Source organism: Hemicordylus capensis, chromosome 2 (genome assembly GCF_027244095.1).
Source record: "Hemicordylus capensis ecotype Gifberg chromosome 2, rHemCap1.1.pri, whole genome shotgun sequence".
NCBI classification, from domain to species: domain Eukaryota; kingdom Metazoa; phylum Chordata; class Lepidosauria; order Squamata; family Cordylidae; genus Hemicordylus; species Hemicordylus capensis.
In genome coordinates this window covers 348,513,715-348,527,582 of record NC_069658.1, presented here as the reverse complement: position 1 = coordinate 348,527,582, position 13,868 = coordinate 348,513,715, and the positions used below count along the sequence as shown (strand labels likewise).

Sequence of the window (13,868 nt, the reverse complement as noted above, 5' to 3'; positions counted from 1 at the left end):
TGGGGAGGACTGCCAGCAAAGTCAGGAGACAACCTGTCTTCCCTCACATGAGCAAGGGATCAGCTGGACGCCACTGTGTGCCACACGATCAGCACGACAACAGTGTTCTAAATGAGGAACTGGAGGAGGAAACCCTCCAGTATCCTACAATGCATTGTGTGAGCAGCAAAGAGGCTGCCCGCATCCATGTGGCATCTCTTGGCTTCCTGGCCAATCTATAGGCAGCACTCTATGGTGGAGAGCCAGCTGGGGTGCCAAGAACTGCTGCAAGCATCCCTGATAGTGCACATGATCAGGGATGTGAGGTAAGATGGGACTTTCCTCCACTTACCTTGTTAAAGCCATAAAAAAATAGGGTAACCCTGCTGTGGAGAAGCAGGGTAGGAGCGGATCCTGCGGCTCCACGCAAACCTCTCTATCCGGGTATTCCCATTCCTACCCTGCTTTGGCCGGTAATGAGAATGACCTTATAGTGAGGCTCCTAGGTTGCTGAGCAGGATTTGAATATGATTCTCTCCAGTCCTAATACAACACTCTAATCACTACACCACCATGCCTTTTACACACTTACAGTTTCTGCAGTGGCTCCAGGCTGCTTAAATGCGTGAGCAGGACCCTAGTGAGTCTTCGTGTTAATAATATTGTTCACACATTTTGCATGTAATAATTGTTGTTCAAGCTGTTGTTAAGCTGTAATAGATGTCATTGTCACTGAGGTGAGGCTGTAGCTCAGTGAGACAGTGAGGCGAGTCTCACAATCAGTGAGACTCGCCAGATGGGGTTAGGCGGAGAGAATGGGCTTAGCCCACTCTCCCTGCAGATGAGCAAGCCGGCAGCCCTGGGCGGCCAAATCGGCCGCCCACACAACTGCCGTCTTTGTCATGGAGCCGGCAGGGGATGGGGGGGTTTGGGGGGGTCACGCGGCCCATGGAAGTTGCACTCTTCACATGTCTGCCCTTGAAGAATATTCAGAAATGGGAGCAAAATGCAGTGGCTACGGTTTTATTTGGAGCTACTTATGGGGACCATATTATGCTCATTTTGGAAATGTTGCACTAGCTGCCCATTTGTTTATGGATACAATTCAAGGTGCTGGATACTACGCTCAAAGTCCTTAATGGTTTGGGGCCCAGATACCTGTGGGACCCCCTGCTCCTGAATGGTCCTGCCTAACCAACAAGGTAATTAGAAGGGGCTCTGCTCTGTGTGGTAACATTGAGAGAAGCTCAATTGTCATGTACACAGGACAGGGCCTTTGGGGTTATGCCCCTCAGATTTCGAAATGCTCTTTCTGCGGATGTGGTCCCTGGCTGCCTTAAAGAAGCAAATAAAGGCCTTGCTGTTTGTTCAGGCCTTTGCCTCTTAGGAGGTACTAGTTTCTCTGTCCTCTTGCTGCTCTGTCTTTGTGATTTCTGGATTCTGTTGTATTGTTGGTAGTTTTAATGTGATTGTATTGATTTCACTGTTGTATTTTAACTTTATAAGCTACTGTGGGATAAATTTATGAAAGGTAGTATAGAACTCTAAGTATAACTAAATAAATGGGAACATAGGAAGCTACCTTGTACTAAACCAGACCATTGGTCTATTTAGCTCAGGATTGCCTACTCTGACTACTAATGCCTCATCAGGGTTTCAGGCAGAGTCTTTCTCAGCCCTATCTGGAGATGCCAGGGATGGAACCTGGGACCATCTACAGAAGGTGCTTTACTGAACTCCAACATCATCCCAATGTGGCCATTCTTTGTGTACATGCTTCACAACTGCTGGATAGCCATTATGTTCAGTCATGTCTCCTTTGTTTCAGTGTGGTTGACCCCAGTGTTGCCAATTACCCTCCCTGCTTTCAGAGATGCAAGGAATTACCCCAAAGACACCTACAAACTTCCATAACAAGAGTGAAAGAATCCTTGATGCCAAAAAACTTGGTAATTTGCACTTCAGACTATGCATACAGAAGGGGGAAAAGGTTTTCCAAGTAATAAGACTTTATCATTGCTAAAGGCTGCTTCTATTTGGCTCTATGAGACCTTTGGGAAAAATATGCTTCCTCTTGTGCTGGAACAGCTGCCATTTCTTGGCTGTTGCTTGGTTTGAAAATATGTATAAAACATTTTTGTGTGTATGTCTGTATAGTCAATATTTCCAGCCTACTCGGAGAACTGAGACAATGAGAAAGGTATTCCCATATGCCCATCCAGCAAACAATTGTTTATGAGAACACTTGTTTTTATTCCTAACTGCACTGGAAAACTATATGCCTTGGGGCCAAACTACAAGTTATTGGGCCAGACTATAATGTGTCATTGGCCCTGACATGCTTAACGTTTCTTTACTAAAGATGAGGAGGGCCGACCATGCCACTATGTTGGGCCAATTATCTCTTTTCCCCACAGTTGCAAACTAGATTGCCCCTCCCCATGACTGATATTTGCTCCTGGAGAGAAGAAGTTTCCAATGGAACCAATGGGAGTTTATCTCCTGAAGGAAATAGCACCAGGCCTCCCACTCTGGATCTGGACTATGAGGAAACAAAGGAAGCTGCCTTATACTGAGTCAAACTGAGTCAGGGAAAAGGGTTAATGCCCCGTTCCTTCCGTGCCATGGTCCTGATCTGGATAGTGCTATTTGCTATTTCATAAAGAAATATTAGGCACATCAGATGCAATTTCACCTTTCATATAAGATATAGTTTGTAGGCCTGTGCACAGGGAGAAATGCTGAATCCAATCCAATCTGACCCAATAAGGACCTTGTCAGGAGGACTGATAAACTGCCAATCTGGTTGGATCAGGTTGAAACGCTATCATTTTTCCAACATTGATTTGGACTCCCACCCCCAATTTCCAGGATGCAGCCCCTGAAAACCAGCCCAGAGCTGAAATCTCTCTTACTTGGCTGTGAGCCTATTTCTGAGGGGCAGGAAATTAGGGGGAGGGGGAAGAAGGGCAACATTCCACCAGGCTGTATAGTCCCCCATGGGGAGCCCCCCCCCCACGATTTCTAGGGCGCAGTACCTGAAAAACAGCCTAGCACCAGTGTAAAAATGTTTATTTCTTACTCAGCTGCTGGGCTGGTTTTCAGCGGTTGCATCCTAGAAACTGGGGATAGGGAGAAGGGTGGGGTTCTACACAAGGTCAGAAAAAGTCAGGGCTCCAACCTGATCCAGCCAGGGGGGCATGCCGGCCTCCCTGTTCCTGAAAATTTCCCTATCAGGCCAAATTAGATTGCTCTCCTATTCGACTGCTGGGCTGGTTTTCAGGAGCTGCACCTCAGGAAGGGGGAGAAGAGCAACTCCCCAGTGGGTATCTTCTGACCTTGTGGGTCCTTCAGGGAGTTGCACTTCTCTCCCCTCCCTCGCCACTCCTGGAGCAGAAGAGCGATCCAAGAAGCTTCTTGCCTTCAGCATGGTTTGAGGTTTAAAAGAAAAAGGGCTTCCCCTCCACCCTTCAAATCTCAAGCTGCAGTGAAAGGCAAGCAGCTTGCCAGCTAGGGCAGTGGTGCTGGTGCTGGTGCACCTTTTCCAGTTCTACAATGTCCTTTTTTAGATATGGTGACCAGAATTGTACACAGTACTCCAGGTGTGGCCGCACCATTGTATAAGGGCATTATAATATTAGCCGTTTTATTTTCTATCCCCTTCCTAATGATCCTTAGCATGGAATTGGCCTTTTTCACAGCTGCCGCACATTGAGTCGACATTTTCAACAATATGTCCACTAGGGGTGTGCAATTCGGGTTTTTGGGTGATTCGGCTCGGACACGAGCCGAATCACCCCTGTTCTGTTTTGTGCCCGAATCTGGGTCACCCGAATCACCCTTGATTCGGTTCGGATTCGGATTTAATCCGAATCCGAATCTGAATCGATTTGGGGGGTAAAAAGGGGCCCAGGGGCAAAATTTTGGGGTGGGGTGGTAGTGCCCAATGGGTAGAGTCTACCACCCCAATTTCAGGGGGATTGGGCAAAGTCCTGATTTTTTGTGAATTTTTAAAGTTTTTGTGACTTTGGGGCAGTTCGGGGGCATAGCATGGGATCTGGGCAAAAGGAGTTGGGTGGGGTGGTAGTGCCTAATGGGTGCAGGCTACCACCCCAATTTCAGGGGGATTGGGCAAAGGGCTGATTTTTGGTAAATTTCTGAAATTTTCATGTCTTTGGGGCAGATTGGGGCATATTGGGGCAGAAAGTGGGGCCTGGGGCAGAATAGTGTGGTGGGGTGGTAGTGCCTAATGGGTGCAGGCTACCACCCCAATTTCAGGGGGTTTGGACAAAGGGGTGATTTTTTGAGAATTTTTGAAGTTTTGGTGACTTTGGGGCAGTTTGGGGGCAGAAAGTGGATCTGCCCCAAAAGAGTGGGGTGGAGTGGTAGTGCCTAATGGGTGGAGGCTACCACCCCAATTTCAGGGGGATTGGGCAGAGGGCTGATTTTTTGAGAATTTTTGAAGTTTGGGTGTCTTTGGGGCAGATTGGGGGCAGAAAGTGGGTCTGCCCCAAAGGAGTGGGGTGGGCTGGTAGATAGTGCCTAATGGGTGGAGGTTACCACCCATCCCCAATTTAAGAGTGATTGGGCAGAGGGGTGAATTATGGTGAATTTATTTGTATGAGGTTTGTCTTCATAAGGTGAAGTGTGCTAAATTGATTACTTGCTCATATTATTCATAGTAAAGGAAAGTGTGAAAAAGTGAAAGTGGGGTCATGAGAGTTGTTTAATTGAAAAAAATCTCATTTGCTATGATAGAATGAGAATTCACACCTCAGAAAAAACTTCTGAGGTGTGAATTCTCATTCTATCATAGCAAATGAGATTTTTTTCAATTAAATAACTCTCATGACCCCACTTTCACTTTTTCACACTTTCCTTTACTATGAATAATATGAGGAAGTAATCAATTTAGCACACTTCACCTTATGAAGACAAACCTCATACAAATAAATTCACCAAAATTCACCCCCTGCCCAATCACTCTTAAATTGGGGATGGGTGGTAGCCTCCACCCATTAGACACTATCTAGCAGCCCACCCCACTCCTTTGGGGCAGATCCACTTTCTGCCCCCAATCTGCCCCAAAGACACCCAAACTTCAAAAATTCTCAAAAAATCAGCCCTCTGCCAATCCCCCTGAAATTGGTGTGGTAGCCTCCACCCATTAGGCACTACCACTCCACCCCACTCTTTTGGGGCAGATCCACTTTCTGCCCCCAAACTGCCCCAAAGTCACCAAAACTTCAAAAATTCTCAAAAAATCACCCCTTTGTCCAAACCCCCTGAAATTGGGGTGGTAGCCTGCACCCATTAGGCACTACCACCCCACCACACTATTCTGCCCCAGGCCCCACTTTCTGCCGCAATATGCCCCAATCTGCCCCAAAGACATGAAAATTTCAGAAATTTACCAAAAATCAGCCCTTTGCCCAATCCCCCTGAAATTGGGGTGGTAGCCTGCACCCATTAGGCACTACCACCCCACCCCACTCCTTTTGCCCAGATCCCATGCTATGCCCCTGAACTGCCCCAAAGTCACTAAAACTTTAAAAAATCACCAAAAATCAACCATGAACCGAATCACCCGAATTTTTTGTGCCCGAAATTCGGGTGATTCGGCTCGTGCCCAAAAAAATTCGGGGGACATCGGGGGTGATTCGGTTCGGCCCCGAATCACCCGAAATTGTTCATTTCGGGCACAGATCGTTCTGTGCCCGAAATTTTTTGCACATCCCTAATGTCCACCACGACCCCAAGATCCCTCTCCTGGTCATTCACTGACAGCTCAGATCCCATCAGCGTATACTTGAAGCTGGGAGTTTTCGTCCCAATGTGCATCACTTTACACTTGCCAACACTGAAGCGCAATTGCCATTTTGTCACCCACTCCCCCAGTTTGGAGAGATCCTTTTGGAGCTCCTCATAATCCGTTTGGGATTTCACTACCCGAAAGAGGTTGGTATCATCTGCAAATCTGGCCACCTCACTGCTTACCCCTGCTTCTAGATCATTTATGAATACATTAAAAAGCACCAGTCCCAGTACAAATCCCTGGGGGACCTTACTTCCCTCCATTGCGAAAACTCTCCATTTATACCTACCCTCTGTTTCCTGTCTTTTAACCAGTTAGCAATCCAGATTCCACACATGTACTTTTCCCCTTATCCCATAATTGCTAAGTTTCCTAAGGAGTCTTTGATGAGGAACTTTGTCAAAAGCTTCTTGGAAGTCCAGGTACACTATGTAAACTGGATCACCTTGATCCACACATTTGTTGACACTCTCAAAGAACTCCAAAAGGTTTGTGAGGCAAGATTTGTGGAAGCCATGCTGGTTCACTCCCAGCTGGGCCTGTTCTTCTATGTGCTTTACAATTTTATCCTTGAGGATACTTTCCATCAATTTGCCTGGAATGGACGTTAAGTCCATTTGCCTGGAACAAACGTTAAGTCAATTTGCCCGGAACGGACGTCATTGGGCACAATACACCTCAAACGCTTCCTATGCTCTTACACATCTTCCGTTTCTTTAAATTGAACTAGTACAGAACATGGTGGTAGACCATGGCTCTGTTTTCCCTGCTACCATTTATCTATCTATGTATCTATCTATCATATTTATTTATCATATAAATTTATCTTTGGCTTATCACTTTGGGCTATTTATTATCATTTATTTACTACATTTTTATACCACCTTTCTGCCTTGACAAAGGCACCCAAAGTGGTTTACAATATTAAAAGAATAACAGATTAATAAAACATTGTCTCAGGCTGTGGGTCTTTTCAGGAGCTGAGGACAAGAGCTCCCTGGCCTGGGTGCCTCCTTTCTTGCCTTCTTCTCAGGGCAGACTGGTCTTTCCGTACTCCTGAAATATTTTATTTATTTATTTATTTATTAAATTTATACTCCGCCCAAACTTATGTCTCTGGGTGGCTATATATATGTTCATGTGGTGGGGGTGGGGGTGTGGTGAGGGAAGGATTCAGGAAGAAATGTCATATCTGAAGAGGACATGATTTTTTATTTTAAAAATTATACCCTGTCTCCCCTCTTTGTTCAACACACTTATAAAATAGAATTCCATTAAAATTTTAAGAATAGCAATAAGGATAGCAATGTGCCTCAGCACTCAGAAAATCAGTAACAGAAGCCCATCATAAAATGTCCTGAAATGTTTGCTGAAATAAGAATTCCTTCCTTCAGGTGGACCTCACTTTACTTAGAACAAAAAGACAGTAATCTCTTGAGGGCAGAACACATGCAATGTCCACAGGAAGTCTTAGGTTCAAATTTTGTTGTCTCTAGTTAAAAAATAATAATTCAGGTATTAGAATTGAGAAAGTCCTCTGTCTGAGAATATGGTGGTGGACTGTTATCAGTCACAACAGACAATGTTGAGCTAGATAGCCCAATAGTTTGACTTTGTTGTTGTGTGGATTAACAACAACAACAACAACAACAACAACAGGATGGTAAAGCGCTCTGCATAGTAACAGTATGGGTTGCTACCTACTTTTCTGGCAAGGCTCATGTAACTCTAACAGCCAAATGACACATTCAATGACATAAGCAGTTCCTGTATGGATAAATAATAATGTGAAAAGCATCGCATCTGAATTTCTGCCTGTCACTTCTCACACCCCTATACAAGGCGCAAGTGGTGCCTTGTCAAACAAAAAGGTGGCAACCCTAGCTCAAAGTGCTATAGAAATAAGTAGATGCTGCTGCTTAGTAGCATGTAGCACTTTACGTTTGCAAACTGCTCTCCAGTTTTGATTGTGCTGAGAGCGTGATAGCAACTTCATGTGGCAGGCTACTCCTTGTAGACAGATAACAGACATGGAGAGAATGGTCCAAAGCCACACAATGAGTCCATGGCAGAGACTATCCTCCAGCATTTCACAGCTAAAAGACACACAGCCTTCCCCTTTCCCACTCTAAGGATCAAGGCTGGAGCATAGTTTAGGGCTCCCCCCCACTTTTCCTTTTGCCTACTGTACGCGGTGTATTCATTGATTCTGCAGTTGCCTGTGTTGCACTGGTTTTGCAGGCCAGGTGCGTTAATCAACTTAGAAAAGTGATCATATTTATTTGAAAAACAATATAAGAATGTAGAAAACATGCTCACAGTCTGATCCTAGGGGGAGTCTGCTGGGAAGTGAGCATGTCTTGGATTGCAGCCTTTGGTAGAGCAGGAGTCTCGGCTCTCTCATCCCAAGGAAAGATATCCCCTTCCCAGCTGCAGTCTTGAGCACACTTACTTTGACTGAGACCCATCTTGAAGTCAGTGGACTCTCACGCCTGGTCTTTCTAGAAAGCAAACTGGGATCAAATAGGGGCAGCGTTTTACCAGGGACAGGTACTAGAAAACAGCAAAGGCTGGAGACCATACAGGTATTGAAACCTCATATTCAGAGATGGACTCATAGTCCATCGGGAGTTGCCATCATGGGCAAAAGATGTGTGTGTGTGTGTGTGTGTGTGTGTGTGTGTGTGTGTGTGTGTGTGTGTGGCTGGGGCGGGGGTCCCTCCTGCAGCTTCCACTCATGATCAGCTTCAGTAGTCCGAGAGCTTAAAGTGAGTTCCTGCTCGCCCCCACTCTGGCACTTGTTGCTGCTCGGTGGGTTTGTCTGTAGCTGGGACCGGCCCGCCGCCCCTCCTCAGAGCATCGCCCAGGCTGGGCCCGTCCCGCCCCCTTCCGGCCCTCGCTCGCGCTTTATTTAACTGCGACTCCCAACTCGGTTAGTGGCTCACTGTTCCCTTCCCTCCCTTCGGCTGTCCCGCCTGCCTCTCCTTGGGAGTGGGTAACAGCCAGCTGCCAGCAACAGCAGCAGCGCGATCGCCTCGATCTTCTTCGACTATTTCTTCTCCCTCCCTCCGTCCCTCCTTCAAGATGCGCGCAGGACTGCTGGTCCCTTTGGCCCTGGCCGTGTGGCTCACCATCGCTTGGGCTGCCAGGACCCCGTACCAACAGATCCTGCATCACAGTCGACTCCGGGGCAAGCACCAAGGGTAAGCCCCTAAGCAGGGAGAGAGGGAGCGGGCGCTCTGATGCTGTGTGAAACAGTCCTCCAGGGACGCCGAGGGCCTTGGCACGGGATGCGGGGAGGTTGCTGCATTGAGGTCGAAGCCGATCGACGCGTCTCAAGTTTTGCTTTAAATGGAAACTTTCAGCCAGCAAGTGAAGTTTCTTGTATGCGGTCAGAATGGTTCCGTCCAGCTCTGTCAGGTAGAAAGGAATGAATGAGGCTGGCTCACCGGTTTAATTTAGGTCGGCCCGTACCAGACAAGATGAGCTACATGGTCTAACAGTTCATTCATGGCTGCTTCCCACGTAGGAATGGGGAGCAGAAAAAAGGACAAATAGTCCATGAATGTCACTGGACTGCAATTTCTATGCCTCAGCCCTGGGACCGAGTTGCACTCGGCACATGATGAGGATCATGCCACTCTGGTAATAAGGTGTGCTGCCTTAAAACGTGAGACCCCCCATATCTATTCTCATGCAAAAATAAAAAATAAAAAAATCTCCATAGACGAGATTCCAGTTAAATAGATGGTGCCAAGTTGCCTTTTAGATGCTTTTTAGCATTGTTCCTAGATGATGCTTTTTAGTGTTACAACTATATAGGAAAATCAGGCTGAGAAACTTTTGAGTTACACAGCATTGCACAGAATTCTTCCTGCTCAAAGAAAAATTCTGTGTGACTTGAAAGGTAGCTTCTCCTGAGACATTCTTAATTATTCTCCAAACCTATGCTAAATAAACAACACCTTTGTATAAATGTGTGTATGTGGACGGTGTAGAAATGGAATAAATAAATAATTAATAAATGTGTGCCATACATGCATTTATACATGAAACTTTTTAAAAAAGTAATTTTATCCTAGCAAAGCTTCTGAAAGCTATATAATACTTAATATTTGTATTATGCTTTTTGGCTGTGCAAAGCACTTCACGTGAATTATCTTGATGTCATCCTTACAACAAACCTGCAAGGTAGGTAGGTAAGTAATATTATCTCCATATCACAGGAGGCTGAGGCTTAGGCTTGCTAAGTTCATGGCAGAGGTGAGCTTTACATTAGGGAAGTCCTGATTCTTGGCTGTGCTGCACCAGCTCTATATGGAATTCAGATGACTGGTAGCAAATCAAACTGCAAGTCATAATTTGCTTGCCATTTAAAGGCATAAAGGTACAGCTAGCCCAGCATTTCTAAGACAGTTTGAATTCTACTCCCTTTTTGAAACACACTCTATTTTCTGGCCCTACCTCCAGCTCAGTGCCAGCCAGCTTACACATGCAAAGAATCTTGCATGCAGTCATGTGCTACAGTCTGGATTTGCCAGCAGAGATCTGCAGATGATTGAAGGGTGGGATTCAAACCTCTTTTCAGACATTGCTGACAGTCACTTTAGCCAAAAAGAGGCTCTTGAGAGCTGAATATGACAGCAATACATGTAAAAGTGGTATCTTCCAGGTTCTAAAAGGTGCTTCAGGGTCTTCCTTGTGCTTTGACAAGAGGTGTTTGGGAAGTCTGGGATTGTGTTAAATGGGTTTATGTGAGCTTTCCCCTTAATGCCAAGGCTCTGGAGAAAATCAAAGAGATTAAAATGAAATAAAATAGCAAAGGTTGCAATTTGGCATTTCTGCCCTGTTTGTGCATATCATGCACTGGTATCTTTTTTTGTCCAGTTCAACTTCAGTGCATGTGCTAGAGCCTAGAGGAGCAGATTTTAGGTCAGACTCTGTTAAAGAATTAAATGAAGGCAAATTGCATAAAGGTAAACAACACATATTGGAACTAAATCAAAAGTGAATCAGATCAAGCTGTCCCATAGAGGAGATGAAAGTTCTGGAAGGCTTGGAATATAATAAAGGGAAGAAATATTCATTTTAGTGCCAAATTGTCACTGACCTTGTCTCATAAAAAGTATTTGTGAAATATTTGTTGGATTATGTGTGTACAAATACTAAGTGGTCCTTCTTGGCATGAATGATACTGTTGTAGTCCAGAAATCTTTTTTGCTGACTGGAGTAGTGTAGGGAGCTCAAAGAAGCTGATAAGGGAAGGGATATGAATAGGTGGGGGGCAGGGGAGAAAGAATTAAAGAACAAGAAAGAATAGGATAGAGAAGAGATGGTTTTATGAAGTTTGCCATCCTTTCCACCATTGTCCAGACCTTAATTGGGCAGGATGTTGGAACAGGCAAGCTTTCTAACTGCATAGGAGTGCATCTGATGAGGTTCCTGACCATATCCCAGCCATCCTGAACCCATGCCAGGTACAGGTAAACTTCTGTCTTACCAGCATTTCTCTCTCTAACTGCACAGTGTTGTGCATCTTCCAAGAAGTAAGTCCTCTTCCACATAAGCATGGTTGTTACTATTTATATACCATATTTCAACAAATAATCCTCAAAGTGGTTTATATAAAAAAGAAAGAAGAGAGTTCCCTTCCCTGTCCCCAAAGGGCTCACAGTCTAAAAAGAAACATAAGGCTGCCACCAGCAACAAACACTGGAGTGATGCTGTGCTGGGGTTGGATAGGGACAGTTGCTCTCCCCTTGCTAAATATCACCACTTTAAAAGGTGCCTCTTTGCTCAGTTAGCAGGGATCTGCTCAGCTAGTAGGGGTTAGAATTAGGGATGTGCAAATTGATTTGGGTACAAATCGATTTATACCTGAATCTAGCTGATTCGGGTGATTTGGGGACAAAACAGATCACACCTGTGGTCCATTGGTTAGATTTGGGTACAAATTGAATTGCGCCTGATTCAATTCGAATCGATTCAAGATTCGCATCCCTCCTATTAGTTCCCCCAGATTCCCAGCTTTAATTTAAAAATAAAAGCTAAGCTCTAGCCTTTGTAGAAGTGGAGTTATGGAGCAAAATGCGTGGTCACTATTTTTCAAGTGTTTGGATTCCTTGGTGTATAATAACTTTCCCTCAATGAATTCCTATGAGGATTTATTACAGACCTTCATATCTTCTATTCATTTTGACTGTCTTTTCGACAGTGCCAACTGTCAACTGTCATATGCCAATTACACCCCACTCCCACCTGCAAGGCAGTGGAGTACTACTCAGTTTATGTTCTAGGATTTTTTTTTAAGTGTTTAGGCTCTTTGGTGTCTAATAAACTTTCCTCATAATGAATCCCTATGATGATTCACTACACACCAAAGAGTCTAAACACCTCAACAATTCCTAAAATATAAACTGAGTATCCAGTGGCTTGTGGGTTACGGGGTAGTTGGAACATGGGATGCCACTAATTCCTCACCCCCACCTGCAAAGCAGTGGGATCAAAATGAACAGAAGAAATGAAGGTGTGTAATGAAGACACCAAAGAATCTAAACACTTCAAAAATACCTTAAAAAAAATAAACTGAGTACCCCAGTGTGTGCCGGTGTGTGGGGAGGATGTAGCTGACACATGGCAGTTGACAGTTGGCACTGTCCAGTGATAGTCAGAATGAGCAGAAGAAACAAAGGCATATAATGAATCCTCATAGGGATTCATTATGAGGAAAAGTTATTAGACACCAAAGAATCGAAACATTTTAATATTCCTAAAAATTAAAATGAGTTCCGCACAGCCTTGCAGGTGGGGTGTGGGGTGTAGTTGACAAATGGCAGTTGACAGTTGACACTGTCCAGTGACAGTGAAAATGAACAGAAGAAATGAAGGTGTGCAACGAATCCTCATAAGGATTCATTACGAGGAAAAGTTATTATACAACAAAGAATCCAAACACTTGAAAAATAATGACTGCACATTTCGCTCCATAACTTTACTTCTACAAGGGCTAGAGCTTAGCTTTTTTAAAAAAATGAAAGCTGGGGATCCGTTTTAGGGTTAGGTTATGGCAACTTCAAATCCCCATTATTTCCTATGGCAGAAATGTTCAAAATCAGTAAAAATCTTTTAAAAATTCATTAAAAACCAACCAAATGTCCCACTGCCTTGAAATTTGGGTGGTAGGTGGCACCCCTGGGGACTTAACAACCACCCAAATTTGGTGCCCCTAGGAACTTGTTAAGTGGTCCAAATCCAAATCGAATCAAAGCAAATACAAATCGAATCTGGAGTGATTTGGAGGGGGTAGATTTGGATATAAAACAAATCAGGGGTGATTTGTTTTGGGCTCAAATGGAATCAAAAAAATTGATTTGTGCACATCCCTAGTTAGAATCACAGACCTAAGAACAAGAAACAACACATCACATTGATGCTCAGAGAATTACATTAATTCTGTAATTGTCAGCATCACTACAACATGGGTGTAAAAACATGCTTACACCAATGGACAAAGTGGCACCACAAGCTTTAGGATGAGACTACAGAGTATATACTTGGCTTGAGAGGAAGAGGTTGTTCTCACGAGCAGCCTAGCCTCAGCTAGGGCAGCCTATCTTGGACTAGGCTGCTTGTGTGGAGCGCAGCGATCCGTGCAGATCCCAGCGCTCCTGCCCAGCCTAACCCTGCTCCCAAGCCTGGTTGCTGGGCTTGTGTGCCTAGAGCACTCACCCCTCTGACATGGGATCTCTTCAGTGCACCACTCTCATGGTGCGGTGCATTGTGGGATATCCAGAGGTGGGGATGAGTCATCATGGCCTCCATTGCTCTGCACTGCATGGATCGTCTGAGGGTGCAGTCTGCGCTCATAGCAGCTCTTCTGGGGAGAAGGTGAGCTTGAGCAGCCTTCCTCTGCCCGCGTGCCTGCCAGGTCATGTGAATGGCCTCAAAGTCTATTAAAGCTGCAATCCTGTGCTTACATACCTGAGACTAAGCCCAATGAAGCAGAACCGAGCTTACTTCTGAGTAAACATGTATAGGAGGGTACTTTATCTGATTGTTTACCTTCAAAAAACCA

At 44.9% G+C, this 13,868-nt stretch overlaps 1 protein-coding gene across 3 annotated transcripts in view; it reads left to right on the top strand.

The window, feature by feature from the left end:
- The window catches only part of TGFBI (transforming growth factor beta induced), a 112,648-nt gene that overhangs the window by 20,073 nt on the left and 78,707 nt on the right, over window positions 1-13,868 (top strand). The window contains exon 1 of one of the 3 annotated variants that reach the window (XM_053296756.1): window positions 8,703-8,997. The exons of 1 other annotated variant lie outside the window; for it this stretch is intronic. In XM_053296756.1, coding sequence (XP_053152731.1) covers window positions 8,879-8,997 — 119 coding nt within the window. In that variant the 5' untranslated portion in view covers window positions 8,703-8,878. Of the gene's footprint in view, window positions 1-8,702; window positions 8,998-13,868 lie in introns of those variants that run through there. One more of the 3 variants, XM_053296754.1, reaches the window with a different exon arrangement.